At 33.9% G+C, this 26,113-nt stretch overlaps 3 protein-coding genes and 2 pseudogenes across 5 annotated transcripts; 3 read left to right on the top strand and 2 right to left on the bottom strand.

Moving 5' to 3' along the window:
• Window positions 1-247: 247 nt before the first annotated feature.
• Window positions 248-2,104, top strand: LOC18600257 (glyoxal oxidase-related protein). Its single transcript, XM_007030591.3, has one exon. It carries the CDS (start codon window positions 428-430, stop codon window positions 2,102-2,104), a length of 1,677 nt encoding a protein of 558 aa, XP_007030653.3. The 5' UTR covers window positions 248-427.
• Window positions 2,105-5,364: 3,260 nt separating this feature from the next.
• On the top strand, window positions 5,365-13,199 carry EDR1 (Protein kinase superfamily protein). Of its 2 annotated transcripts, none has more exons than XM_088806359.1 (13): window positions 5,365-5,954; window positions 7,396-7,818; window positions 8,217-8,320; window positions 8,395-9,566; window positions 9,845-9,885; window positions 10,173-10,241; window positions 10,449-10,549; window positions 10,729-10,807; window positions 10,889-10,987; window positions 11,895-11,963; window positions 12,075-12,124; window positions 12,472-12,648; window positions 12,773-13,199. In XM_088806359.1, the coding sequence occupies exons 1-13, from the start codon at window positions 5,487-5,489 to the stop codon at window positions 12,780-12,782; spliced, it is 2,862 nt and encodes a 953-aa protein (XP_088662485.1). In that variant the 5' UTR covers window positions 5,365-5,486; the 3' UTR covers window positions 12,783-13,199. The 2 variants fall into 2 exon arrangements, with proteins under 2 accessions (XP_088662485.1, XP_017977303.2); XM_018121814.2 differs by having other exon boundaries at window positions 12,742-13,199.
• A 392-nt stretch (window positions 13,200-13,591) lies between these two features.
• Window positions 13,592-18,613, bottom strand: LOC18600255 (cysteine synthase). 2 transcript variants are annotated; one of them, XM_007030587.3, is made up of 11 exons: window positions 18,474-18,613; window positions 17,853-17,905; window positions 17,639-17,748; window positions 17,431-17,488; window positions 16,466-16,729; window positions 16,243-16,380; window positions 16,069-16,120; window positions 14,977-15,056; window positions 14,673-14,732; window positions 14,437-14,517; window positions 13,592-14,015 (listed from the first exon to the last, which is right to left on the bottom strand). In XM_007030587.3, the coding sequence occupies exons 2-11, from the start codon at window positions 17,889-17,891 to the stop codon at window positions 13,923-13,925; spliced, it is 975 nt and encodes a 324-aa protein (XP_007030649.3). In that variant the 5' UTR covers window positions 17,892-17,905; window positions 18,474-18,613; the 3' UTR covers window positions 13,592-13,922. The 2 variants fall into 2 exon arrangements, with proteins under 2 accessions (XP_007030649.3, XP_007030650.3); XM_007030588.3 differs by having other exon boundaries at window positions 18,445-18,540.
• A 1,842-nt stretch (window positions 18,614-20,455) lies between these two features.
• Window positions 20,456-22,518, bottom strand: LOC18600254 (lysine-specific demethylase JMJ18 pseudogene; annotated as a pseudogene).
• Window positions 22,519-24,589: 2,071 nt separating this feature from the next.
• On the top strand, window positions 24,590-25,108 carry LOC18600253 (stress-response A/B barrel domain-containing protein HS1 pseudogene; annotated as a pseudogene).
• Window positions 25,109-26,113: the final 1,005 nt, after the last annotated feature.

Raw genomic sequence — 26,113 nt, 5'->3', positions numbered from 1 at the left:
GAACTTATTAAGTCAAACCTACATAACCCCTTTTCTTTCTTCACATGTTCCTGAATTTGATTAAAGACCATTGAGTGAAATTTAGTATGAATTTGGGCATACTGATGACTCCACTGATTTTAACTTTCCTGGCCTACATTTTCTGAACTTACTAAGCAGATGAACCCTATTTGGGCCAGGATGATAGGCATGCTTTTACTATCTTATTTCTTGAAGTTAAAATACACTCAAGAAGTGCAACCTTTATACCGAAGATTATGATTCATCCCTAACTCCTCTCCTTATTGTATGATCATCAAAATTAGTTAATATATAGTTCATCTCTTGATCAACTTCACTCTAAACCAACTCCCTCCTCTCTCTCACACCAGCAACTCCAACCAAATCCCCTCTTTCTCTCTATTTCCTTCACCTAATAGCCACCAACATGATCAAATCCCTTCTCTGTTCACTCTCATTTTCCTATTTGTTCTCCCTAGTAACATCCCAAGTCCTTCCATTGAACCCAGCCGGCCGCCAAGGTGCGTGGCAGCTATTACATGCAAGTGTGGGGATATCTGCCATGCATATGCAACTTTTGTATAACAACAAGGTTATCATCTTTGACCGCACCGATTTCGGCCCTTCCAATCTTTCCCTCCCCAGTGGCCTTTGCCGGATTGATCCTTCCGACACCGTGCTCCAAACTGACTGCACAGCTCACTCAATCCTATATGATATCAGCACCAATGCATTTCGTCCCTTGATGGTTCAAACTGATACTTGGTGCTCCTCTGGTGCAGTTCTCCCTAATGGAACTCTTGTTCAAACCGGTGGCTACAATGATGGTGATCGCAATATTCGAACTTTCACTCCTTGTACCGATGAATACTGTGATTGGATTGAGTTCCCACATTCTTTACTGCAACGAAGATGGTATGCTAGTAACCAAATTTTACCAGATGGTCGAATAATAATTGTTGGTGGGAGACGACAGTTCAATTATGAGTTTTATCCTCATGATATTGAAGGCAAGTCCTCAGGTTCAAGTACTGATCATATTTTTGGGCTGAATTTTTTGAGAGAGACAAACGATTATCAAATGGAGAACAATTTGTATCCATTTTTGCACCTTCTGCCAGATGGAAACTTGTTCATTTTCGCTAATACGAGATCAATATTGCTTGATTATAATCAAAACAGAGTAGTGAAAGAGTTCCCTCAGATACCTGGTGGCGATCCACGTAATTACCCAAGCTCAGGATCATCCGTTTTGCTCCCTTTGGATGATCAAAACGAGGCCATCGAACCCGAAATCATGGTGTGCGGAGGTGCACCGAAGGGTTCATTTACGCAAGCCACGCAAGGGAATTTCATACGTGCAACATCCACATGCGGGAGGCTCAAGGTTTCCCATGCAAACCCTAGTTGGGTCATGGAAGACATGCCAGTGCCACGAGTCATGGGTGACATGATACTTTTGCCGTCCGGCGACGTGCTGATAATCAACGGAGCAGAAATGGGTACCGCCGGATGGGAATTAGGCAGAGGTCCGGTCACCAGGCCGATCATTTACCGCACGTCCGACGACCGCCCTGACTGGCGTTTCTCAGTGATGTCACCATCCCCGAGACCAAGATTGTACCATTCATCAGCCACACTATTAACCGATGGGCGTATACTAGTTGGTGGAAGCAACCCCCATGTTTTCTACAACTTCACAAACGTGGAGTTCCCTACTGATTTAAGCCTGGAATCTTTCTCGCCACCATATTTATCCCCAGAGTATGATCCAATCAGGCCTCAAATTTTGTCCTTAGATGAGAAAATAAGGTATGGGAAGTCCTTCTGGCTGAGTTTTAGTGTGAAAGATTATCTAACAGCTAGTGTTTTGTCTGTGAGGATTGTTGCACCATCATTCACAACACATTCTTTTGCAATGAATCAAAGGATGGTAGTGTTGAAGATTGTTGGCGTGACAACCCTTCTTCCGCCGGCGCCCTATGCTTATGGTTTAAGCATGGTCGGGCCGTCGACGGCTGCAATTGCTCCGCCGGGATACTATCTGTTGTTTGTGCTGCATGCTGGTATACCAAGTTCTGGGATGTGGGTGAAGATAGAGTGATGGGAATTAATTAGTAGTTTTGCTAGGGATATTGGTACCAGACTAGCTCTCCTATGTTTATATATAAAGGACCCAAAACTATATAAATAGCTGAGTTTTTGTTACATTAATTTATCATGTGAAAAATAAAATGTAAGGAGGGAATATTTTGTTCTATTGATGCTAAAGAAATTCAAATCCAAATCTAAATTAATCCGAATTCGTCGTTCGAAAGTTCAGATTAATTAAAAACAAAAATAAAATAATATATATATATATTTACATAACAATTTTAAGTTTGAATCATAATACTAAAAATAAGAATTTATCAATGCACACCCTTCTTCAAAGCTTGACTTTATCGAAAAAGATTTTAATCGACCCTTGTTTAAATCAATTTCCGACTAAAAATATTCGAAAGGTTTTAGGTAGGGAAAGGCTTTTAATATAAAATTTTACAAATTAATTTTAAAATAAATAATTTCTCCTTAAAAATTCAACTCTGAATTGAAATTCTTGCAGGAAGAAATGAGATGGAACTTTCATTAGCGACAAATAGAGTTAATTAATGCAACAAAAGCAAAGATTTTCATCAAAAGAGGTCTTTATCAGTTTTATATTTTCCTTTGACTTTAAAAAAAAAAGGCAACCAACTCCAATTTGGCTTACCCCATAGTTTCTTCAAAGGGACCGCTCCTACAAAAGAATTGAATGACCCTTAATTATATTTTTTTTTTCTAGAACAAAAGGTTTAAAGAATTTTGTTTTATTTCTTTATTCATTTGTCGAGATAGGTAATAATGAATTAATTAAAATTAATTATCTATTTGATATCTAATTATAAATAAATTGTTGTCGAGCCGCCCCTCCCTTTCCTCTCTTTTTTCTCCTCTTTCCCTCTTTTTACTTTCTCCATCCATTTTCTCTCTCCATATATGTCAATTTTTTAAAAATTTTCCAAAAAAAAAATTTATTTTTATGATTTTTTTATTTTTTAATTTAAAAAATAAAAAACTTTGAATTTCTTTTGAAAATGACATAGATTTTTTAAACGCGTGATTTGTTATTCTTTAATACATCAATGATTTGTCTAACGAAGTCAAAAGTGCAAATTGATGAACAAAAATCATAGTTCAAATACTTAATTACAATTTTTTTAAGTACTAAATTAGTAAATATTTTAATATATTTTAAATGTCGAATGTATAATTAATCCAATTAATAATTATACATAGTCGTCACTCTTATTCCTCTCTCTAATTACCTACAATTCATCGATTCCACCGATAATAATTCTCAAGTTAATTCAAAATCTCTAAATTTTCTTTAAAAATAGAATTTACAAATTTATTGACAAAGTAATTTTAATTCTCTAACATATATTTATATATATAGTATGCTAGCTCCGATCAAAATGGGGCACAGCTTAATTGTACTTTATAGAAGAAGTCGGACCACATTTTCATTATTATTTTGTTATTGTATGGTTCGTCTCCATATATTATAGTCCCAAAAAAGTGATTAGGAACCGGCAATCCTTGTCATTATCAACAGAAAAAATAATAATCCACATGCTTCATTCCTTCCCCCACATCTCAGAAAAGGAAGAACAACTTTTCTTTCTTTGGATTTAAAGCTGACCAATATTTTTATTTTGAATTATATATATATATATATATATTTATATATGGGGTAAAGGTATAGATCATGCATGAAATTAAAAAATTGACACTTATAATTTTATGAAAAATATTATATATATATATATATATAAATATAAATGACAAAATCAACTTCGATGAAAAAATCGGTACTTAGAACTTTTCGAGAAAGAATTTTTTTTTAATAAAAATAAGTGACGAAATCAACTTCGATATTGATAAAATCATATATATATACCTACTAAGGTGACATTAAAGTCATACATGTATTATAACCTAAAGTTGAATGTCTTTGACTTATTTTTTTTATTTTTGACGAATTAAATTAATAATTAGTTTTTCACCTTTGTGTTTAAAATTTTGTGCAAATTGTATAATAAAGTATAAAGTAAATATGATTTTTCATGATTATTTCTTTACTATTGAATTTAAAATATTTTATAAAAATTAGTAAATTTGAAATTTATCTTTGTATATTGTTTCAAATATATAAATATATTCAGTCTTAATTAATTTCTAGATGACGCATAACAAATAAAATCAAAATATCCACTTTCTCAAATTCATGTCCCTAACATAACTCCGATCATTAAAATTTCATAAATTTGTGCCCCATATGTTAATTATTAAAGTACAATTAATTCATGCATTGAGATTGATCATATCTCAAATTCATTGAGTTAATCCCAAATTGATAAATAGATAAATTCTTGTAGTTGAAATAGGGGTATTTACATATAATTTTTGTAACATGCATGAATTTAATTAATTTCATACCTAAAGATATAATAATATCAACTTAATTAAGCATGCATGTATCATATATATATATATAAAATTAAAATAAACAACCTAAATTTAAGAGGCTTTAATTGCCTTAAAGTGCACAAACCTAACCCTATTAATACAATTATTAAGGCACTAATTTGTTCCTATTTGAGTTCAACAAGTTATGCATAGTGACATTCGAAGGGGGAGAATTTCAATCCTAATTGTAATTACTCAATTTTAGTAATCTTAAATACATAAGAAAGTGGTGGGGAAACTTAGGGTTTAATGGATTTCACTTTCTTAATTAATTTAAGAAAGTCATATCATTTATGTATCATAGTCTTCAACACGTATTACATGAATTAAAAAAATATAAATTATATTATTTTATATATACATAGAGGTGAAGTTTTTAATTTTACAAATAGATTTATATACGATTGTCACATATTTATTTAATAATTTATATAATTAATTATTTTTTAAATATATATTAAATGGAAATATTAGAATTTTTTAAATTGTTTGTGAAGTTTAAAAATTTCACCAATTTATTAGATACGGGGAATTTGGTTGTATTATATTTATAAAATAATTTCCCTTCTATCAAAAACGGGAATGTTATAAAGTGGTTTCCCAAACGCGGCCTTATTAAAGCCCAGAAATGACGTGGGCCCTGACCTCCACGTGTGCAAAGGCCGAAGCCACCGTGCACCATTTCCTTTGGTTCCTTCACTCGGACATGGTCAACCGAAAGCGCGTCTAGGGATGATGGCATGGCAGTTTCGTAGATATTTCTCAAATTCAAGCCGTATTAGTTACCCGCCAAGACTTATATGCTACTGCCTTAAGTTTTCCCTCCCAACGCATTCCCTTGACCCCTCCATAAAAGACCAAAATAAAAAGATGAAAAGTAAAAGAAAGTGAGAGAAAATGCGAGGAAGTAAGGGAAACTGAGAAGAGAAGAAGATATGAAAAAAAGAGAAAAAATGAAGCACATTTTCAAGAAGCTACACATAGGAAGCAGTCATGAACCTAATCGGACTGCGATAAACGACACGTCGCCATCGCCGTCGGCGTCATGCGCTACCGATCATCAGCAAACGATGTCTGGGAATTCTCCGGGGAGTCCTTCAACAACGTCGATGTCATCATCTCCGGTGACCACGACGACGGTACCGGTATCGACGAGCATGGGATTGAGCACGCAAACACCGACGTTGGCCGCGAATAATCGAGCATCGGATTATATGTTAACGGAGGAAGAGTTTCAGGTGCAGTTGGCTCTAGCTATAAGTGCTTCGAATTCTGAGGATCCGGAGAAGGATCAGATCCGAGCGGCGACGCTTTTGAGCTTAGGGAGTCATCATCGGATGGATTTAGGGTTAGGGAGGGATAAGGATGATGTGGCGGCGGAGGTTTTGGCCAGGCAGTATTGGGTAAGTTTTTTTTTGTTTTGGTTAGTCTTTCCTTCTGGTCTTTTGATTTTTTTATTGAATGGGAATTTTGGCGAATTAAATTGGATGAATGTGCCTGAATTATGATTTTTTTTTTTAAGTTTCGGACAAGTTACTGTACTGACTTTTAGTGGAAAGCTTGAATAAATTGTCCTTTTATTGGAATAATGGTAGCTAGTAATGAATTGTTGTTATTTTATCTGTTTTTGATCTGACTCGGAAGTTGGTTGCTTTATTTTTGAAAATTGAAATATCTGGAAATTGAACTATAGTGAATTGTTGTGAATTAGCTTCAATTTGGAGGTTATTTGCATGGTTTTTTGTTAGGGTTTGGATTGGTGGTGATTAGGGCAAGTGACTGTTGAATGAGGTAAAAATGATGTACTGGTTTGCTTCTTGTGAAATTGTGGTGGATAAGCTGGAATTAGCATCTATCACTTGGGCTTTGATAGTTTCTTGGGATCTTGGTTTTTGCAAAAAGTGTTTTAGATGTTTTCTCTTGCTTTGATAGTTTGAGGGTTGAATTGTAAATTTGGTGAATCTAATTAAAGTGAATGAGCTTGAATTAGGTGTGTTTAGTACTTTAGTTGCTGCTAGTGATTGGTTTTTGGATTGATTGATTAGGGCAAGTCATGGTTTAAATTTGATTTTTGGATTCTTATATATGGTAAATTTTAGCGGCAAAAGCTCGAAATAATTGTGTTTTTACTAGAATTAGGCAGTTTACACGTAAAATATTTTATATCTGCTTTTGTTCACAGTTTGTACTGGCTTGATTTACTTATGAAAAATGAAATACCTGGAAATTGAACCATGTTGTATTGTTGTGAATGAGCTTGAATTTTTATGGTTAGCATTTGATTTTGCTGGTGTTTGGGTTTGATATTGGTGATGGTTAGGACAAGTTACTCTCGAGTTTTGCTTCCTGTGAAACAGTGGAGGGTAAGCCTGAATTAGCAGCTATTACCTAGGTTTTCGTAATGGTCACTGTTGCAGATTTCAGGATATAATCAGTAGCTTGGAGACTTTGAAAGATAATAAAGTCAATGGAAACCATATTATAAGCTGGGGAGTTAATCAATGGTCTTTGATAGTATGTTTTCTATGTGCTCTTAGTCATGGCCTTTTTGTATAGCTCGTTTTGCTTTAGTTGATGTTTGGTGTTTTGGCCTTCAATCTTTCCTAGACTCTGTCATGTGTTGTCTTGCTATCTCTTCCACTCTTTGGATCTACGAAATTCTTTTAATCCATAAAAATTCTGACTGCTTCTATAACTAGTTTTTGATTCATTCTAGCCTAGGGAATATAACTATTTACTGTTTGGAACTTGATTATGATCATTTGGGCTGATCAAGCCTTCCATTCTGGCTATTTCTTGAGTTATTTTATGTAGATTGACTGGTTGGGTTGTTTGATTCACCAGGAATACAATGTCCTTGATTATGAGGAAAGAGTGGTGGATGGTTTTTATGATGTATATGGGCTCTCCACAGATTCAGGTATCCAAGGAAAAATGCCATCTCTTGCTGATCTTGAAACAAATCTGGGGAATTCTGGCTTTGAAGTTGTAATTGTCAATCGAACAGTGGACCCAGCCCTAGAAGAGTTGTTGCAAATTGTGCACTGTATTGCATTAGATTGCCCTGCAACCAATGTTGGTATTCTAGTACAAAGGCTTGCCGAACTTGTTACAGGACATATGGGTGGACCTGTTAAAGATGCTAATGTAATATTGGCCAGATGGACGGAAAGAAGCACAGAGCTCAGAACATCTCGCCATACAAGTGTGTTGCCTATTGGATCCATAAATATAGGCTTGTCTCGGCATCGTGCGTTACTCTTCAAGGTTAGTTTTTGAACTTTAATCAGTGACTTCAGCTCTCTATATCAATATGGTTATTCTAGCTATACCCAGTTTTCAAAATTGGGTTCAGAACAGTCATATGCTATTCTGCCAGCATGTCTGTTTCTCTGAGCAATTTTTTAAGGGATAATCCCTTGAATTTTTGTAGGGGCTGGGATTACGAACCCTGCCCTGCAGGACTGCCACCCTCTAAAGGGGGTGGGCAGAACAATGGGGCTATGCCTCAGGTTCTAATATTTAAGTGTTAAGATATAGAAACAGAAATTGCCTGTCTCTCAGCTCGGAGGTAATTATTATCCAACTGGATGATTTAACTTGGTTCTTTTAGTGATCCTTCCAAGTACTTATAATTATTATATTCTCTGTGCCCTTTTATGTAGGTGTTGGCAGATAGCATAAGGTTACCTTGTAGACTGGTAAAAGGCAGTCATTACACTGGTGTTGAGGATGATGCTGTAAATATAATAAAGCTGGAGGATGAAAGGTTATAGTTTGTGCTCATTTCTTAACTTGATATTACTTCTATTTAGGTCTAATCTTGTGTTTTTTTACCTCCAGGGAGTTTTTGGTTGATCTAATGGCAGCTCCTGGTACACTTATACCTGCTGACATTTTAAGTGTAAAAGATACTACTTTTAAGCCATACAATCCAATAATTAGCAACATATCAACTCTTCAGTCATCTGATGATGGTGTTTACTCAAGAGCAAAGCCACTTAACGGTGAAGGTAGTAGTCAAAATCCTGCAATCAATAATAGTCTGCCCGTGGATTGGGGGTCAACTTCTGGAAATGCAGAATCCTTGCCTTCATTATCAGGTGCAAGTGGTGATTCTGGTGTTGGTTCTTCTGGATTATCTAACAGAGTGACCCCTAACCAGTTGGACCATCTTCCTTCAACTGCCATTGGAACTTCAGTCTATAAAGGGAGTCGTGGGACCAATGTTGTTGGTGATGGCATGAGGAAGAATGTCAATGTAGTACCGTATGGTCAGAGTAGTCAAGAGGACCCAAAAAATCTTTTTGCAGATCTTAACCCATTCCAGATAAAAGGAACAGGCAAAAGTTCCCTGCAAAACAAACCTACAGAGACCAAAGCTGATGAGTTTCAGAGACAGAGAAATAATGTTGTTGTGGGGCGACCACCAGTACCATTGATGTGGAAGAATCGACCTGCTTATAATGAGGTTCCTCAGAAAAAGGACTACAATTATATGGAGGGCCTCTTTCCAAAAATCAATCGTGAACCTAATGATTTTAATCAGTCATCATCAGCTTCCACCAGCTCTACCAAACCTGAAAAGGTCTATCCTCATGGTTTTAATTCACCTGGTGATTTTGATATATCTAATAGAGATAATAAAATCAGGAGTTCTTCCTCTGGTACTGGGTCATCTTTGGCATCTACTACCAGTCAGTTCAATAGCTCACCACTGGCTGAGGATGCAGGCACTAAATTTAAGGAAGAGAATCTCAGGAATGGGCAGGATTTACAAAATAACACAGGGAACTTGGCTAATGAGCAAGATAATGAGATTGGTTTCCATGATCATAGAAAGTACACACAGGAGAGATATACGGGGAATAATCTTAAATTAAAGGATCGAGAAAATCTTAGTTCATCAGTTGATTCCAGCATAGGCAGGGTTGATCAACTATTTGATGATGCAGATGTAGGTGAATGTGAAATTCCTTGGGAAGACTTGGATATTGGTGAAAGAATTGGACTAGGTAATGGATATGGCTCATTTTAGTTCTTTATTACAAGTGGCAAGTTTTGTAATTATGCGAAGGTCAATTATTGTCTATAAATTGTCAGCTTAGTTAGACTTGTATATTGTGTTTGTTATTTTGGAAATGTTCCCCTTTTTGATAGTTGAGCTCTTCTTATTCCTCATGAAAAACTGAAGAGTTTTAGATGCAGTAAGGTTTTTGATACTTGCTTTGCAAGAACTTATACTTTATTTTGGAAGTTTTGTAATTCTTATTAAAATTTTTATTGTGAGTAGGTTCATATGGAGAGGTCTACCATGCTGATTGGAATGGCACGGTTAGTTTATACTCTTTTTGTACTTCAGTCTTTTATAGTTATTGCAGTTTTCACTTTTTATGTCACTTCTGTGCCGTCATCTACCAAGGGCTAGAGGAATTAGGTTTTAAGGTATTTAGAGAATTATTTATCAAAGGCATCATAGTGGGAATAGCCTGTTCTTAACTGAACCATAAATATACTTTTCTGGAGTGATGTTATGAACTAAAATACTTAGGAGTTGTTTTAAAAATCAAAAGAATAAGTAGTTTCTCATTTTGTGGGTGGTAATGGTTATTGAACTGCAGGAGGTTGCTGTAAAGAAGTTCCTAGACCAGGATTTTTCAGGTGCTGCTTTGGCTGAGTTCAAAAGAGAAGTAAGCAACTTTTCTGCATTTATATTTGTGTCTCAAAATGATAGTAAAATGTATTGTGAGATATTTTAATTTATTCATTCTTCTCAATTAAATAATTGGCCATATACAAACTTGAGACAAATTGCCATGGCAAACCTCCATGTCTAAGGCCATGGCTTTTAAGTCCAAATAACTGATCCTGGTTTTTCTATTGCTCTTTAACTTAAGGTGCGAATAATGCGTAGACTGCGTCATCCAAATGTTGTTCTTTTTATGGGTGCTGTTACTCGCCCTCCAAGCCTCTCTATCATTACCGAGTTTCTTCCGAGGTAAGAGTCTGTGATTGCATATTCTTATCTTCTTAATGTGACGAACATTATGCAAACTAACACAGATACAATATGAGGTTGGCTGTCTATGACTGCTAGCATGCATGTGTATTCATTTGACACACATGCAGATGCAGTATTTGGTGTTCTAAATTCTGCAATGTCATTTGGTTTTCCAGAGGAAGCTTATATAAGATTCTTAATCGTCCTCAATGCCAAATTGATGAGAAGCGTAGAATTAAGATGGCTCTTGATGTGGTATGGAATTATTGCTTCTGCAATTGTTTTATCTATGTTCTGACAACCATATAATAATTTCAAATTTTGTTCATTTGGCAGGCAAGGGGCATGAATTGCCTACATACCAGCATACCTACGATTGTTCACCGTGATTTGAAGTCCCCTAATCTTTTAGTTGATAAAAACTGGACTGTGAAGGTAAATGATGTTTCAATGTCTTCATTTTTTGTGTTCCAATTTTTTTCTTTTATATTTATTTTTGCAATTGTTACTCCCCCAAACATTCTCAGTCTTGCTGTAGTCATTGCAAAATCTGGTGACAGTTCTCTATTGATCTAGTGGAGTTGGCTTGATTGTTGAGCTATAATGGCTAGTTCTTACTTCCTCTTTCTGTTGATTCGATGCTTATGTATGAATAACATTATAGCAGTTCTCTCAGATTATGGATTTGCTAGTTTGTTTCTTATTGCTGCAAACTTTAATCTTGGCAACTTATTTTTATTGGTCACTTGTTTTTGGTTTTTTAACCCATGAAGCACTGTTTTGTATAGTATTAGTTTTACAGTGGAAAACTAACTAAATGTGTTTAATATATAAAATCATCAAATACAACCTGCATAAGTGTGAAGTCATAACAAGTTGGTAATATTGTAGTCTGTGTGTGTGCTTCTTTAAACTTTCTGGAGCTGCTAGTATTCAACCACGTCCTCTTTGGTTTATGCATCACTTAGGCTGCTTATCAATTATGAGATACTTATATATGAGTTATCTATCCTTGTGGGGGCATGATTACACTGATTTACATATCTTATCTGGCATTTGATTGCATTCGGACGCTTATGCTCATAATCTTATCCCATGTAGAATTAATGATTCCACTGGCTATAAACACCTTAAGACAAACTTAAAAAAAAGAAAGGCGTGAATTTTTTGAAACTACCTTTTTGTTGTTTTCCCAGCTAACTCAGGTCGTTGATGTATTAAATGTATAACTTGAAAATTGAAAACTAGCACTTTTTTAAAGAAAAGAGTACGAGATGAAGGATGGCTGCTGTAAAATTCTTGCAGTGCAACCGCTCATTGATAGCAAAATTGAATTATGCAGGTCTGTGATTTTGGGTTGTCACGCTTGAAGCATAATACCTTTCTATCATCCAAATCAACTGCGGGAACAGTGAGCATCTTGACCTAGTATTTATTCTGAAGATATTGATACAATGTGCAGCTTTTGTTATATTGATGTTCTTTCTACGTGTCTCTGATTGAATTGCCTTGTTTGTCTTAGCCTGAGTGGATGGCACCAGAAGTACTTCGCAATGAGCCATCAAATGAGAAGTGAGTTGTTTTTCCAGTTAATCCTGTTTTTTATCCTTGGTTAGCAGATTGCTTAGTCCAGTATATTTCAATCTGATTGTGCAATGGCTGTCATGTTGGTTTTCTGAGAATATGGTGAAGATAAGAAAATGTTAAAATTACATACCTTTATGGCAGCTCAAAAAGTCACCATGTTAATTACTGAGCTATCTGCCTTTTTTTGTTGTCTACATATAATTGCTTTAATTACTTGATTAATTTTGTAGAAATTGTCCGTTGGCAATTTCTGACTGTGGCTAACTGTTCTTGATGCTTAGAGTTAAGATAACCAAGCTTAGATCTAACGGCATCTTTTGTTGAATGTATAGATGTGATGTTTATAGCTTTGGAGTCATTCTTTGGGAGCTTGCTACTCTGAGGTTGCCTTGGAGTGGCATGAATCCGATGCAAGTTGTGGGGGCAGTTGGTTTCCAGAATCGTCGCCTTGACATTCCCAAGGAAGTCGATCCCTTGGTTGCAAGGATAATTTGGGAATGTTGGCAGACGTAAGTAAAAATATACTCGAACTTTACACTCAATGAGTATATCCTCTTTTGCAATATTAAATCCAGTCTAATTTATTACCCTATTGTTCCCAGTGATCCAAATTTGCGACCTTCATTTGCACAGCTTGCAGTAGCTTTGAAGCCCTTGCAGCGACTCGTTATTCCATCACATCAAGACCAATCAAGCTCGCCTTTGCCACAAGAGATTTCAGTAAATTCTACACCCTGAAATGTTCCCAAGTCCTCAATTGTGAATAAGAAGCATCCTGTTTCTTTCCCTTCAATGAGGGTAATGTATTTAAATTTTCAACAAAGGCAAGCAAGGTAGGAGAGAGAAAGGCTCTTAGGCGAATGGTTTGTGTTAAATATTAGTGTACTCATGTATTGTTACCCCTGCTGCACAAAAACTAGCAGCAGTTTTTGTACAGTCGGATGTCCATAGTTTTTGTTCAAAAAGAACCAAAAGTTTGTAATGTATATGTCAAAATACTCTGTACAACAAGTGAAAAAAAGGTTGTCATTATAAATCAAAAGAATTTTTAGTTCCATTATATGAATAAATCTTGTACTAATATATTTATATAGTGATTAGCATCTTCCTAGTTCAATAATATCTAGGAAAACTAAGCAAAAGAAATGTGATTGCCATGGGCTCCATTAATGGAGTAAAATTCTTACAAGTTTTTTGAAATGGGTTCTGGCTCCCATATTTTATCTCACTCAACCGTATATTGTTTTTTTTTTACCATTTATCTTGATTTTGAAAATTTCACATTAATAAAATATTGAATAAATTTATTATCATTTGTTATGAATTCATATTTGTTTAAAATTTATTTATCTTTTATTGATATAAAATCTATAATATATTCACGCTACTACCAACTTCTGCAGGAGACGTGCGTAGTTTAAAACTTTGGACTTTGATTTTAATTTTTCATGATTTTCCATTGAAAACATCGAATTTTATTTAATCTCACGACAATTCACAAAACTATAGGAGATATTTCATGGTAACATTTTTTTTTTTTGGTTTAAGCTCACAACATATAGATAGGATTCAATCCCATTTCCAAACAACATTTTCCCTTAATCCATCAATAGACTAAGACTACAGTAAAGCCGCCTTATTATTATTCTAAAGCCTTTTTAGAACCCAAGAAGACAACAAAAACCATCCATTAGAAAGATCCATGTGCTGCTCGACAACCAAGTTCTCTGCTCCATATTTCAAGCCTCATGATCTTGAAATTTTGAAGCTAGGATGCTTTATCTCAAGGCTCGAAAACCATATTCTCCGCTTCCCGCTTCACAGACTCGAACAGCACGGAAGAGAGATAACGCTCTCCAAAGCTAGGGAAGACCACCTGTTTAGGTTCAAAATTAAAAGATTAGTATTAGATTCAACTAGCTTGGGGTGCCAGAAAAGGAAAGGTATTTTCGTCAAGTCCTTTAATCATATACCATGCAATTAGTATCAATGGAAAACATCGTACATGACCTAATAATATAGTTTTGTTTAACAAGAATGCACATCACGTCAAATGAGAATAAATACCAGAGTCCCTATAATTTAACACAAGCATATAGAACCAAGAACAATAGATTATATGTAATCGATCACCCTATAATCATGCATATACCGGTATTTGTCAAGTCAGAGTCTTTGACATAAATGCCACAATAACCCTTTTTAATTGATGTTATTCATCTTTGTCTGTATTGCCTCATGGTATGATCCGACAGAATGATGCAGGAGTGACTTAAAAAATAAATAACAAAACTTACAACAATGAGCTTCCCAGCATTTTCTGGCCTCTTGGCTATCTCAATTGCAGCAGCAGCAGCTGCACCAGATGATATACCTACCTGCAATAGATGTTCCAAACATATATCACGAAAGGAAACTGCAGAAAAAATCCAACAGAACTTCGTGAAGTTGAATTATGTTTACTTGTGAACAAGTACCAAATAAAGCTGTGGACCACTTATCAAATAAAATTACTAAAACTAAAGAAACTTACCAACAATCCTTCTTTCAGAGCAAGTTGCTTTGCTGTTTCAATAGCTTCTTCACTTGATACCTGCAGCCATACAGGTAGCCAATTATTTCAAGGAACAACAATAGCAATACATGCATGGGGGAAAAGCTACAATATGAAGAAAGCAGGCTGATGTGTCAAATACCACCATACTGCCTTCCCTATAATCATCTATAATATATATTGAATTATTGACCCTAGCAGGTGAGTGAAATAAAGAAAACTGGTATTCTAAATTATGACATAGGAAATGTAATCTGAATAAATAAATGGCATTGAGACTTACTTGAACAACTTCATCAAGTAAGTTGACTTCTAAAACCCCAGGGATGAAGCCAGCACCAATTCCTTGGATCTTATGTGGTCCTTGAACATTCAAAAATGCAAGCAGTTCATCAATAGATAAAACATTCTTATAATATCTTATGTTGGCTTGAGGAACATAAGAAAACAATTTTCAATTAATAGGCAAACACATACAATAATCTAACTACAAGATCTTACGGACAAAAGACAATGCGAATATGCTGGTTATTGAGGACAAATATAGAAGAGCTTTCAAGGTCAAATTTTCAAATTTCAAGTCAATCATATATTACAATTTGAAATGGAAAAAAGTCAATAAATTAAAGGCTAAACACTTGAACCAAGAAACTTTAAGAGCTTAATAACTTATCTCTAAACTATAACTATGAAGGGTGGAGGATCAAGCAAATCATTGTTTAAAAAGAATGACTTAATAGTCTACAGATGATATTTCCTTCCCAATGTTCTTAACATAGAACAGGTCAGGTATACTTACTCAACCAGCCCAAGGCTTCCATATGTTTAATATAGAAGAGGCCTAGTTAAACAACGAACCTGCATAGCACTGTGTTCTATAGGGCCTATAGCCTTAGGATGCACAGAATTAGGAAATCCTCCAATGCTTCAGTGTATGAAGCATGGAATGGGTAGGCTACTTCTACCCAGAAAGTCAATCAAACATCAGCATCAACCAACAGAGGAACCTAATGCATGAAAATAAGTGGCTATTTAATGAATGCAAGCACCGGTAGTTGTTCAATGCTTAAAAAAAAATTAGGCATAAAAACTTAAATGGCTATATCAAATTTTAATATAAATAACAATCAAATGAACAGAGTATAGAGTTGCTGTGAGAAGAAATATTAACCAAAAGAAAATGAGCACCAAACACAACTTCTAAGAAAATAGGAAAATCACTAATTAAGGTCTCATAATTACCTTCAAGATACAAAGCACAGTTCCTATCTACTTAGCTAGCTGTTATAGATTGTAACAAAACAAAGCACAGAAAACAGAATATGCAATACGAAGAACAACGTGAACAAGAAACATTTTAAATGTTACAACTAACCAGGTTTCCCTCCAGATAGCACTGCACTTTCAACTGGTTCCACACCAATTAGCTGAACAGAAAAAAGCAAGAGGCAATAAGCAACATGAAATCATATATAACTACAGGCAAACACAATTTAGTAATTGAAGTTACAAATATATTACAATCTAACAAAACAACCAAAAGCCTAACCTTAACATCAGAATTCTGCTCTCTGAGATACTTCCCTGCTCCTGTTACAGTACCTCCAGTTCCAATCCCAGAGACAAGAAAATCTACCTTCCCTCCAGTGCCTTTCCATATTTCTGGTCCAGTTGCCTCATAATGGATCTAAAACAGGAAAAAAAAATCAAATCATTACTCCCTCCAAGGCTCAGACCACCAAATATGTGTGAAAAATGTTTCCAAATGATACCTTTGGGTTGGCAGGGTTTTCAAATTGCTGAAGTATGTAAGAATTAGGAGTCTTTTCCATAATTTCCTCAGCCTTCTGAACAGCCCCTTTCATGCCCCGGGCTGGGTCTGTAAGAACCAGCTCAGCTCCAAAAGCTCGGAGGACCATTCTCCTTTCTAAACTCATTGAAGAAGGCATGGTAATTATGAGTCTATAACCCTTAGCAGCTGCCATAAATGCCAATCCTATTCCGGTATTACCACTCGTTGGCTCGATAAGGATACTCTTCAGCATATAGGAAGAAGGGAAACTTTGTCAAGTTAAAACTTCTCTCCTTAAGTTTATCACTCAAAACTACGAAGGTAATGTTGACAGTAAAGCAACACAATCAAGAAATTAGCTGGAAGATGACCCTACTTTTGCACATAAAAATCACACAGAATTTGGATTTAGATTTAGAAGGAACAAACACTTGCAAGGCCTAAAAACTTCCACAGAAGCCACAATTCTTCTAATAAGATTACAATTGCTGTCTATGCTATGCTTTTTTTTTTTTTTTCACAATCCTGACATTTTATGTAAGTGCTAATGGTTAATCACAGATGCTTTTCAAGTTGATAAAAGTGCATAATTTTATTGTATAGCGCAGTGACAATAGTATAATCTACTCAAAACTTTGAAGAGTTAAAGAAACAGATAAAGGATGAGGTTTATTATCTCAATAAGTTTGCACAATCATTAGTGTCTTTTAACTAGAAAGATAGTTGCTATAATGCTTGCACAAGAGCACCATGAATAAAACAATCACTCTATTTCCACAGGATGCCACAAATTTACAAACATTTACCAGCAACAAGGCCCAACATTATGAAAGTTGGCATAAGAATAGCAGAAGTCAATGTACCATTTTACTTGAAAAGTGACCCAACATTACCTTGAAAATTTGATTAAAAAATGTCTAGGTAAGAAAAATCTAAAATACCAACCTCACCCGGTTTAATGAGACCCTTCTCCTCTGCATCTGCAATCATACTATACCCAATCCTGCAAGCAAAGTAGATTTTGCATCTTAGCAAAGATCACAACTTCAGCTGTAACTGAATGCAGCATCGTAACAATGATTATGATCAAATCTAGTTTGACATGTTTTCTGATACATCTTTGAATGTAAAACAGGTGGAAATGGTTTAATACCTGTCCTTGACACTGGAGCAGGGTTCCATCGCCTCCAATTTTGCAGCAATTCGAGCCACGCAGCCATCTACAACATTGTTCAGATATACCAATGGCGTTTTGCCAACCAACTGTTCAAGTCAAACAGACAAGATTAAGGTTAGCAATAGTTTTCTTAAATTAAACACAAATAAATTCCTATAATTTTGTTTATGAAGATGAACAACGGGCTTACTTCAGTAACATCTTTGGCAATTAAACTCTTCTCCTCCATTTCTTCTCAAGTTACTGCACAAGCATTCAACAGCTAATTTATTTAGCAAAACAAACTAAACCAATGGAATATTGACTAAGTAGTCACAATTAAAACAAAAAAAGGACATCTTGAGTGCTTGTGCTTGCAGAACAATTTCAAAAACTTAGAAATAGCAATTAGGGACACTTCAAAATTTTACCCTTCAGCAAAAATTGTTAGATTAGTCTACAATTGGTGTACAAAACAGACTCTTTGTGAAAGAGAAACAAAGGGACTAGAAATGATCATGATCTTGATCAATCTAAAAATCAAAACCAAATCCCCTGAAAGTTACAGTAATCAGGAAAAAACAACCATACTCCAAAACATCAAAAAGAACACAAGTAACCAACAAAAACCATAAATCCAACCTTAAAAAACACAAACCAAAACCAAAAAATTTGACAGATGTTAAACTACCCAAACCCCCCAAGCTTGCAAATTTCCCCAGAAAGGCAGTTTCTTTTCACCACAACGTTTGAAACAAAAATGATAGATTAAGCTAAAATGGTAAAGACTTCGAAGACATAACCTTAACTAGACTGAGAAACAAGAACACACCTTTGTAGTTGAAACTCTCAAAGATAATTCCTGGGATTTTATGTTTGTGCCTCTCAATACCAACGCCTACCAGCCGGTTAAATAATATACAAACAAAAATAAATATAATATTATTTGGCTTGACTGACTTGTCTTATAATGGAAGTTTGTGACCGCTGGCGTTTGGTAACTTGGGAAAGTCAATAACATTGCCAGTACGCCAGCTTGAAAAGACAAAAATCTCTAGTGTTTTCCATTTTAATCTTTGTACCTTTTCGTATTTGTGGGCCTTTTTTGGGCTATTGTTTAAGTCATGGCCCATGCGTCAATGTCAAAAAAAACATTGACTTTGCCTTCTCTAAGTCGCTCAAAAGTCTCTTTTCTCTTTTCTTTTATTTTAGTCTTTTCTTTATTTTCTATGTCTTAATTTTTTTTTTTTTTTCTGAATAAGAAATTTGAACTTTAACCTCAATCTTGCCAACAAAGATAATAATGTTGAGTTAAATTTAAATTATTATTTATTTTATTTTCAATCATGAGAGAACATGGCTTTATTTCGTAATTTTAAAATTGTCTGAAATCTCATGGTACCTTTATAAGTTATTGATTTTTTATTTAATTTTAATTAAGATTTAAATTGAGTAAAATTATATTTTTAAAAAATAGTGGGTTCTGAGTCTTGTTTAAATTTTTCTTTTAATGTGGAAAAAATTATTTCCTTTTTCTTTCTGTGGTGGCTTTGGGTCATCGGTCAGTGTCATAGAACATTGACTTTGGCATTTTTAGTCACAGATAGAATCATTGGAATTGCGTAAAGATGCAAATACCTTTTTTGGAATTTCTGATTTTCTTCCCTTATTTTTTCATATCTTTTTATTAATTGAAGGGAAAAAATAAATATTTTTTAATATCAAGTAATTTATTTAAGACATAATATTTAAAAGCTCTTGAATTATTTAAAAAAATTTAAAAATTATTATTTTTTATTATGTTCAATTATGACATTATTTTTTTTATTTTTGATCGAATAAGTTTTTATGAGTATAATTGATAATGTGATTTGTCTTTTATGTGTCATGTGATATCAACGTATTATATTGACATGTTATAATAACTAATGATGAAATAAATTAATATGACATCATAGCATAGTCATATAGTATTTTCACCATCAATGTCACGTTAATGCCATGAAAGCATAAAAATGACAAGTGAAATATTAGTTAGTCAACTATTAATTATAAAAATTTATTTAATTAAAAATAAAAATATAAAAATTATATTTTTTTGAATTATTTAGGTATTTTTTTAAAGTATTATGCCTTTCCTTAAATCTAGATGATATAAATTGATAGCAAATGGTCATTTTATGCGAAATTTTAAAATAGATTAAAAATTTATTATCATCGAGAAAAAATTGTTAATTTATTTATTTCTATATTTGCATATAACATATTGTAATATATTTGTAAATTTAATTCTATATATATAATAATCGAAGAATATCTTATACTTATTTCATTTATTCTAAATTAAATATTTATTAATCATTCCGCCACGATCCCTTCACTAACCCAGCAGCACCTTAATGGAATGAATAAATAACATTTTCATATATATATATATATATATATATATATTTATTACTTTTTTGGGGGGGATAATGATGAGTGTTCTAATCCATCATTAGCTGTAATAATTAAAACTTTAACAATAAGATTTGATGGGATTTTATTTTTAATTATTTTCTATTTGTTTGATTGATATTCTTGATCTTGATGTGGAGTTGGAGTGACAACTGACAAAGCAAAAGATAATACTAGTATAATATGCTCATAGGGGCAAATTTTAAATAAAAAAATTAAAAACATGATCCACATGAATATTATTTTATCAATGGGTACATGCTATTTCGTCACATTACAAGTTATAATACTATATATATATATATATAGTTATCTACAAGTTTTCAGGATCCCCTCTGTCAATGTTTCATATGCCAGTCAGTTCTCACTTTTGATCCTCTTTAGATCAGGTTCTCTTTCTTCATCAAAGCCACAAATTTTCTCTTGCTTAAAAAAGTTCAACAATGTCTCAACATCAGTGACACTGTTGTTTTTAGGGCTAACACAAGCATACATTGACTTGCTTGCAGTATGATCAGATATGATATCAAGCTTGCTTCAAGTCAATGCAGGCGTCCTTCTCCAAATTCAATCTGTTCTCCAGGACAAGAACTCCAACATTTAAGACATTGGTAATGACTATCTAAAGCGAGATGAGAACCATTTAATTTAGTCCCATGCTGGCACTCTGATGGCAATGCTTCCGAAGGAACATCCTGAACCAACTTATAGACAAATGAGCATCACATGCAATCATTAACAGAAACCAACCCAAGATCTTCAGATGCCCATACTTTCACAGCATCTAATCCTCCCTCCAGGGCCTTAACTAGCATTTGCAATTCATAAATAGTGTAGCGAAGGAGGACAAATCTGTCTTCATCTTGGCATGAGCAGAAATTCTTTACATGTTTCAGACATGCGAATCGTTCAGGAGAGCATTTGCAGCTGCAGGCAGATAGATGCAAGTCGTAGAAGCAAGAGAAACATTCCCTCTCATTTTCCAAATCAAAATCTTTTTCCATCTTTAGTAAGGGTAAATGAGGGGGAAGGCGCTTTACTCTTTTCTCCTCCATCTGCACTCTCATCCTAACAGCCTTCGAAAGCATTCCATCCTTCCCACAGACCAAATTCCACCTCAAATTCCCTGGAGTTTCTCTGCCAAGAACAAATAACTCCCTGAGAGCTTTAATAGCTTGCCTAGCCGATCCTAAGAGCAGCTTGTCATGGGACAGCGATGTTTTTCGATGCTGCTCACTGTAGAGCTCCACTGCATGTTGACCATGTTCTAGCCAATCAACAGGAGCAACATTCACTGCCTCTGCACAGTTGAAGCCACAATTAAATCCAGAGTGGTATCCCCTCGGAAAGGTAAGAACAAACTCCCCAGAACGTTGTACAGCTCGATAGACTGGTACACCCTCAGCTTTCAGAACTGAAGGAGATAGTTGAGTGACCAATCCATGAAGTAAGTCCGGTTGTTCTTCAAACAAATCAGGCAGATGCTTTCTCATTGCAGCCTCCAAAGAGGAAGCATGGCTTCCAGGCACACCATACCATATTTTTGGATCACCCCAGTGCATGTAGTTTAGTGAATACAGATGGTGGTCCTCAACATGCCAACAAAATGATGAGAAGCACATCCCAACATAGAGCCATGGCACTACAACTCCAGATATATCACATCCTTCAAAAGATAACACTGAACCTGGTAGGCGTGGGAAATTATTTAGGTTCCAACCTGACATTGCATATATATATGCATCACTTCCAGTTCCAGTCAACATAGATGATGCCTTAGGAAACCCACTGCCAAATGTTCCTGTTTCCAAGTCAGCTCCATAATATACCTGAACCTCATCTGTTGGCTGCTCTACTATCCGCCAGTATTCACCTTCAATATCCTCCCAAGACGGCTCCCATTTCCTGTATTCATCCACTCGAGGCTTTGAATCCCTTCGAAAGTACATCTCCTTAAATTCATCTGCATATCTCTGATATTCTTCAAGAGTGAAGTCTAATCCTGAATGGAACCCAAACTGCTCATCAGCCTCATAAGTTATCTTAGATTCTGAACTAGAATTGGCACGTCTGCCAGTGGCTCCCATTCTTGAATGTCTGCTCCGCTTCCTCTTTCGACTTCTACTTTTTTTTCTCATTGGCTCCCTATTTTGAAGTAAGTCAACCTGCTGAACTCGAGTTGAAAATTTAGCATGTTCCCATATATCTTTGTCTTTAAGAAGACAAGGTGGAGTCCAAGAAGGTGGTGGAACGATCCGACATATACCATATGATTCAGCTTCGGGACGAATCTTTTCTATATAGGCAAGTGTGTCTTCAAATTCCTCAACAGTTGGATAAAACACTGCAGCATCATCAATGATAGGCCTGCATGCTTGATCTGGAACCCATCTTGCAGACATCTTTTTCAACTGTTCCATTAACTAATTGGGAAGGAAAGAATTATGAAATCTAAATGAAAAAAGGGTTTTTTTCTTGTAAATTGTTAGATAAAAAAAAGGAAAGATTCTAAATTGGCAGAAAGAGTTTGTAGGTTTGTTTGCACAAAGAAATCACAACACAGTCCAAATCACATGCCTCCCTAATTTAAATAGCAAAAACATTGAGCGTTAATTGCTTTTGCCCCAATTCAACCAAAACTTTAAAACCAATTCCAGAAAGGAAAGGTCCTTATTAATCCCAATCTAACTCTAATTTTCCTCAATTAATTAGCATTAACTACAATATTAAGTAAAAAAAATCTCTTTTTTTTTTTTGACTCGGTGAACCGTATTATAAACATTAAAGGCAAAAGAAAATTTAACCATCAACCGTATAAAGTTTATGGTATTGATTAAAAGGAAGCATGTAGGCCCAAGCCAAAATCAGACCCAAATTAAGCCTTCTAAAGCCCAGTTCCACAAACCAATTTGAGAGTTGGTCTGAGCTTGAGCTTCCCCAAGTCCAGCCTTAAACCAAGGCCCAGGAGAGAGTTGGAACCAACCCAAGACTTCCAAAGCCTAATCCAAAAACATTAGGTCCACATTGGGTAAATAAAGGATCTTAAAAAATTTATAAAACATGTTCGCTACACATCTCATTATATTAGTTTTTGACATTTATTTATAAGTTATAATAACTTATTTTTATTAGTTTTTTATTTGAAAAATGAGAGATTCAAATTTTGTTTTTTATTTTTAAGAATGAAAACAAAACTTATTTGTAACAAAAACCATTTTTTTAAGCAATGTTTTTGAAGAAAAATATATATGTTATTTTAATTTCGTAACAAAAAAAAATCCTTAAATAGTGGATTTTGAGTCTTGTCTAACTTTTTTTAATTTTGGAAAAATTATCTCCTTTTTCTTTTTGAGGTGCCTTTGGGTCATTGGTCAGTGTCATAGAACATTGATTTTAGCATTTTTAGTCAAAGATACAATGATATGAATTGCGTAAAGATGCAAAATGACATTTTGGAATTTCTGATTTTCTTCCCTTATTTTTTCATATCTTTTTATTAGTTGAAGGAAAAAAATATTTTTTAATATCAAATAATTTATTTAAAACATAATATTTAATAACTCTTGAGTTTTTTCAAAAAAAATTAAATTTTTTACTCTTTTATTATATTTAATCAAATTTTTATATTTTTATTTTAAATCAAACAAATCTTTATAATTATCAATTGATGTTATTAGTTAAAATGTTATTTGTTTTTATATGTCACGTGATATTGATATAACATACCGATATATTATAATAAATAATGATGTGATATATTATTATGATATAATGATATAATCACATGATATTTTTATCTTTAAAGTTCGTGTCACGTTAATGTCATGTAAATATAAAAATGATACGTGAAACTTTAGTTAATCAAACATTTTCTTTTAATTTGATTGAATACATTTTTTTTGAATTGTTCATGAGTTTTTAAAAGTAATATACCTTTATTGAAATCCAGATGACATAAATTGATAAGGAATGATCATTTTATGTGAATTTTACAATAAATTAAAAACTTATTGTCATTAAGATGAAATTGTTCATTTATTAATTTCCATATTAGCATATAACATATTATCATATATTTGATGATTTAATTAAATAAATAATAATTGAACAATCTCTTCTACTTATTTTCATTTGTTTTAAATTAAATATTTATTAATCATTCCACCACGTACCCTTTACTAACCTGGCAGCGGTCTTAATGGAATGATAAAATAACATTTTCATATACATATTTAGTACCTTTTTTAGGGGATAATGATATGTATTGTAATCCATCATTAGCTGTGATAATTAAAAAATTTAACAATAAGATTTGGTGGGATTTATTTTTAATTATTTTGTTAATTATTATTAAAAACATGGTCCACGTGAATATTATTCTATCAATGGGGACATGCTATTTTATCATGGTACAAGTTATAATACTAAAAAATAAATACATATATGTATTTGGATCAAATCTACCTACTATATCTGATTAATACAGTTGATCTTCGGTTGTTGAGAGAACAGAACCGTCAACCAAACTGATTACTTTCAGAGAGAGAGGAGGAGGAGAAACATGGAGGAAGCAAAAGGGGTTGTGAAGCACGTATTGCTGGCAAAGTTCAAAGATGAAACCACAGCTGAGAAGATTGAGGAACTCATCAAAGGCTATGCCAATCTTGTCAATCTCATTGAACCTATGAAAGCTTTTCAATGGGGTAAGGATGTCAGCATTGAGAACCTGCATCAAGGTTTCACTCATGTGTTTGAATCCACATTTGAAAGCACTGAGGGCATTGCAGAATATGTAGCTCATCCTGTTCATGTCCAATTCGCAAACTTGTTCCTAGGCCACCTGGAGAAGGTCCTTGTAATCGACTACAAGCCCACCATTGCTCGTTGCTAAGTTCAAAAAAGTATGGAACTTGTTGTCTTGTCGGGTATCCTGCAATCTAGTTTCTGAATGTTGAGTTTTTCATGGTTCTGGTCCTGTCTGTTGGATTAAATAAAAAGATATCTTGGCAACATCTTGACGTCTTGTATCAATGCTGTTCTTGTTCTCCTTGTTTCATGTTCTGGAATGTATCTTTTGACACAAACATTGGGCTTGAGTGATTCCACCAGGGTCACCAAAGCTCAAAATTCGAGTACAATCGTCGTTTTATTTTCAAAAAAATATTTGATTAATACCATTTTGTTTTCTTCTCTGCACGTATATTTACTTCAATTTTAAATTATTAAAAAAAAAATCAAATTTTCATAATTTGCGTTCATATCGATGCTTGTAAGATATATTATTCTTTGACTCACAGTCTGCATTAACGTCCACGAGATTATTATTAGTTTTTTTAGAAAGAAAGTAATGGTTTTTTGATAAAATATTATTAAAGTAAATTTAACTTAATCTCAATTCACGTCAATTACTTAAAAAAAAAAAACAAATAACTATGAATTGAGTAAAAAACAATACTACATTAACTATTTCAAAAGAAATAGATAGAATATTTTAATCCGAGTAAACAAAAATATTTAAGAGACTTATAAACATAAATTATATGCATATCATTATATTAGTTTTTTAAAAAGAAAGTAATGATCCCGTGACACTTATATCAAGTTGATATCTAAATCATAATAATCTATTTTTATTATTTTTTTATTTGAAAAATGAGACATTCAAATTTTGTTTTAATCTCAAGCAAAATATAATTAGTAATATTTGATACTAAACTTTTTGAAAAGAAACAAAAACCTTTTTTTTTTGTGTGAAGCAAAGTTTTCAAAACAAAATACCATATGTTATTAACTTCATAACAATAAAAAAAATCCTTAAATTAGAAATTATCATCTCCAAATAGTAATAATCTTTCCCTACAACAACAAAATTTATTTCCATATTTTTATCATTATTTGACCAAAATTAAATTAGATAGAATAAACAATAGTTAGCAACTTAAATTTGTAATTAGCAATTTTACTTTTTTATTTAAAACTTGCTAATTCCTTTCCGCTTCCCCGCCGCTCAACTAT

The sequence above is a fragment of the Theobroma cacao genome, chromosome 5, assembly GCF_053813885.1.
Source record: "Theobroma cacao isolate CCN51 chromosome 5, ASM5381388v1, whole genome shotgun sequence".
NCBI lineage: Eukaryota > Viridiplantae > Streptophyta > Magnoliopsida > Malvales > Malvaceae > Theobroma > Theobroma cacao.
Note: the sequence above shows the minus strand (reverse complement) of the source record. Positions and strands in the feature narration are given on the sequence as shown.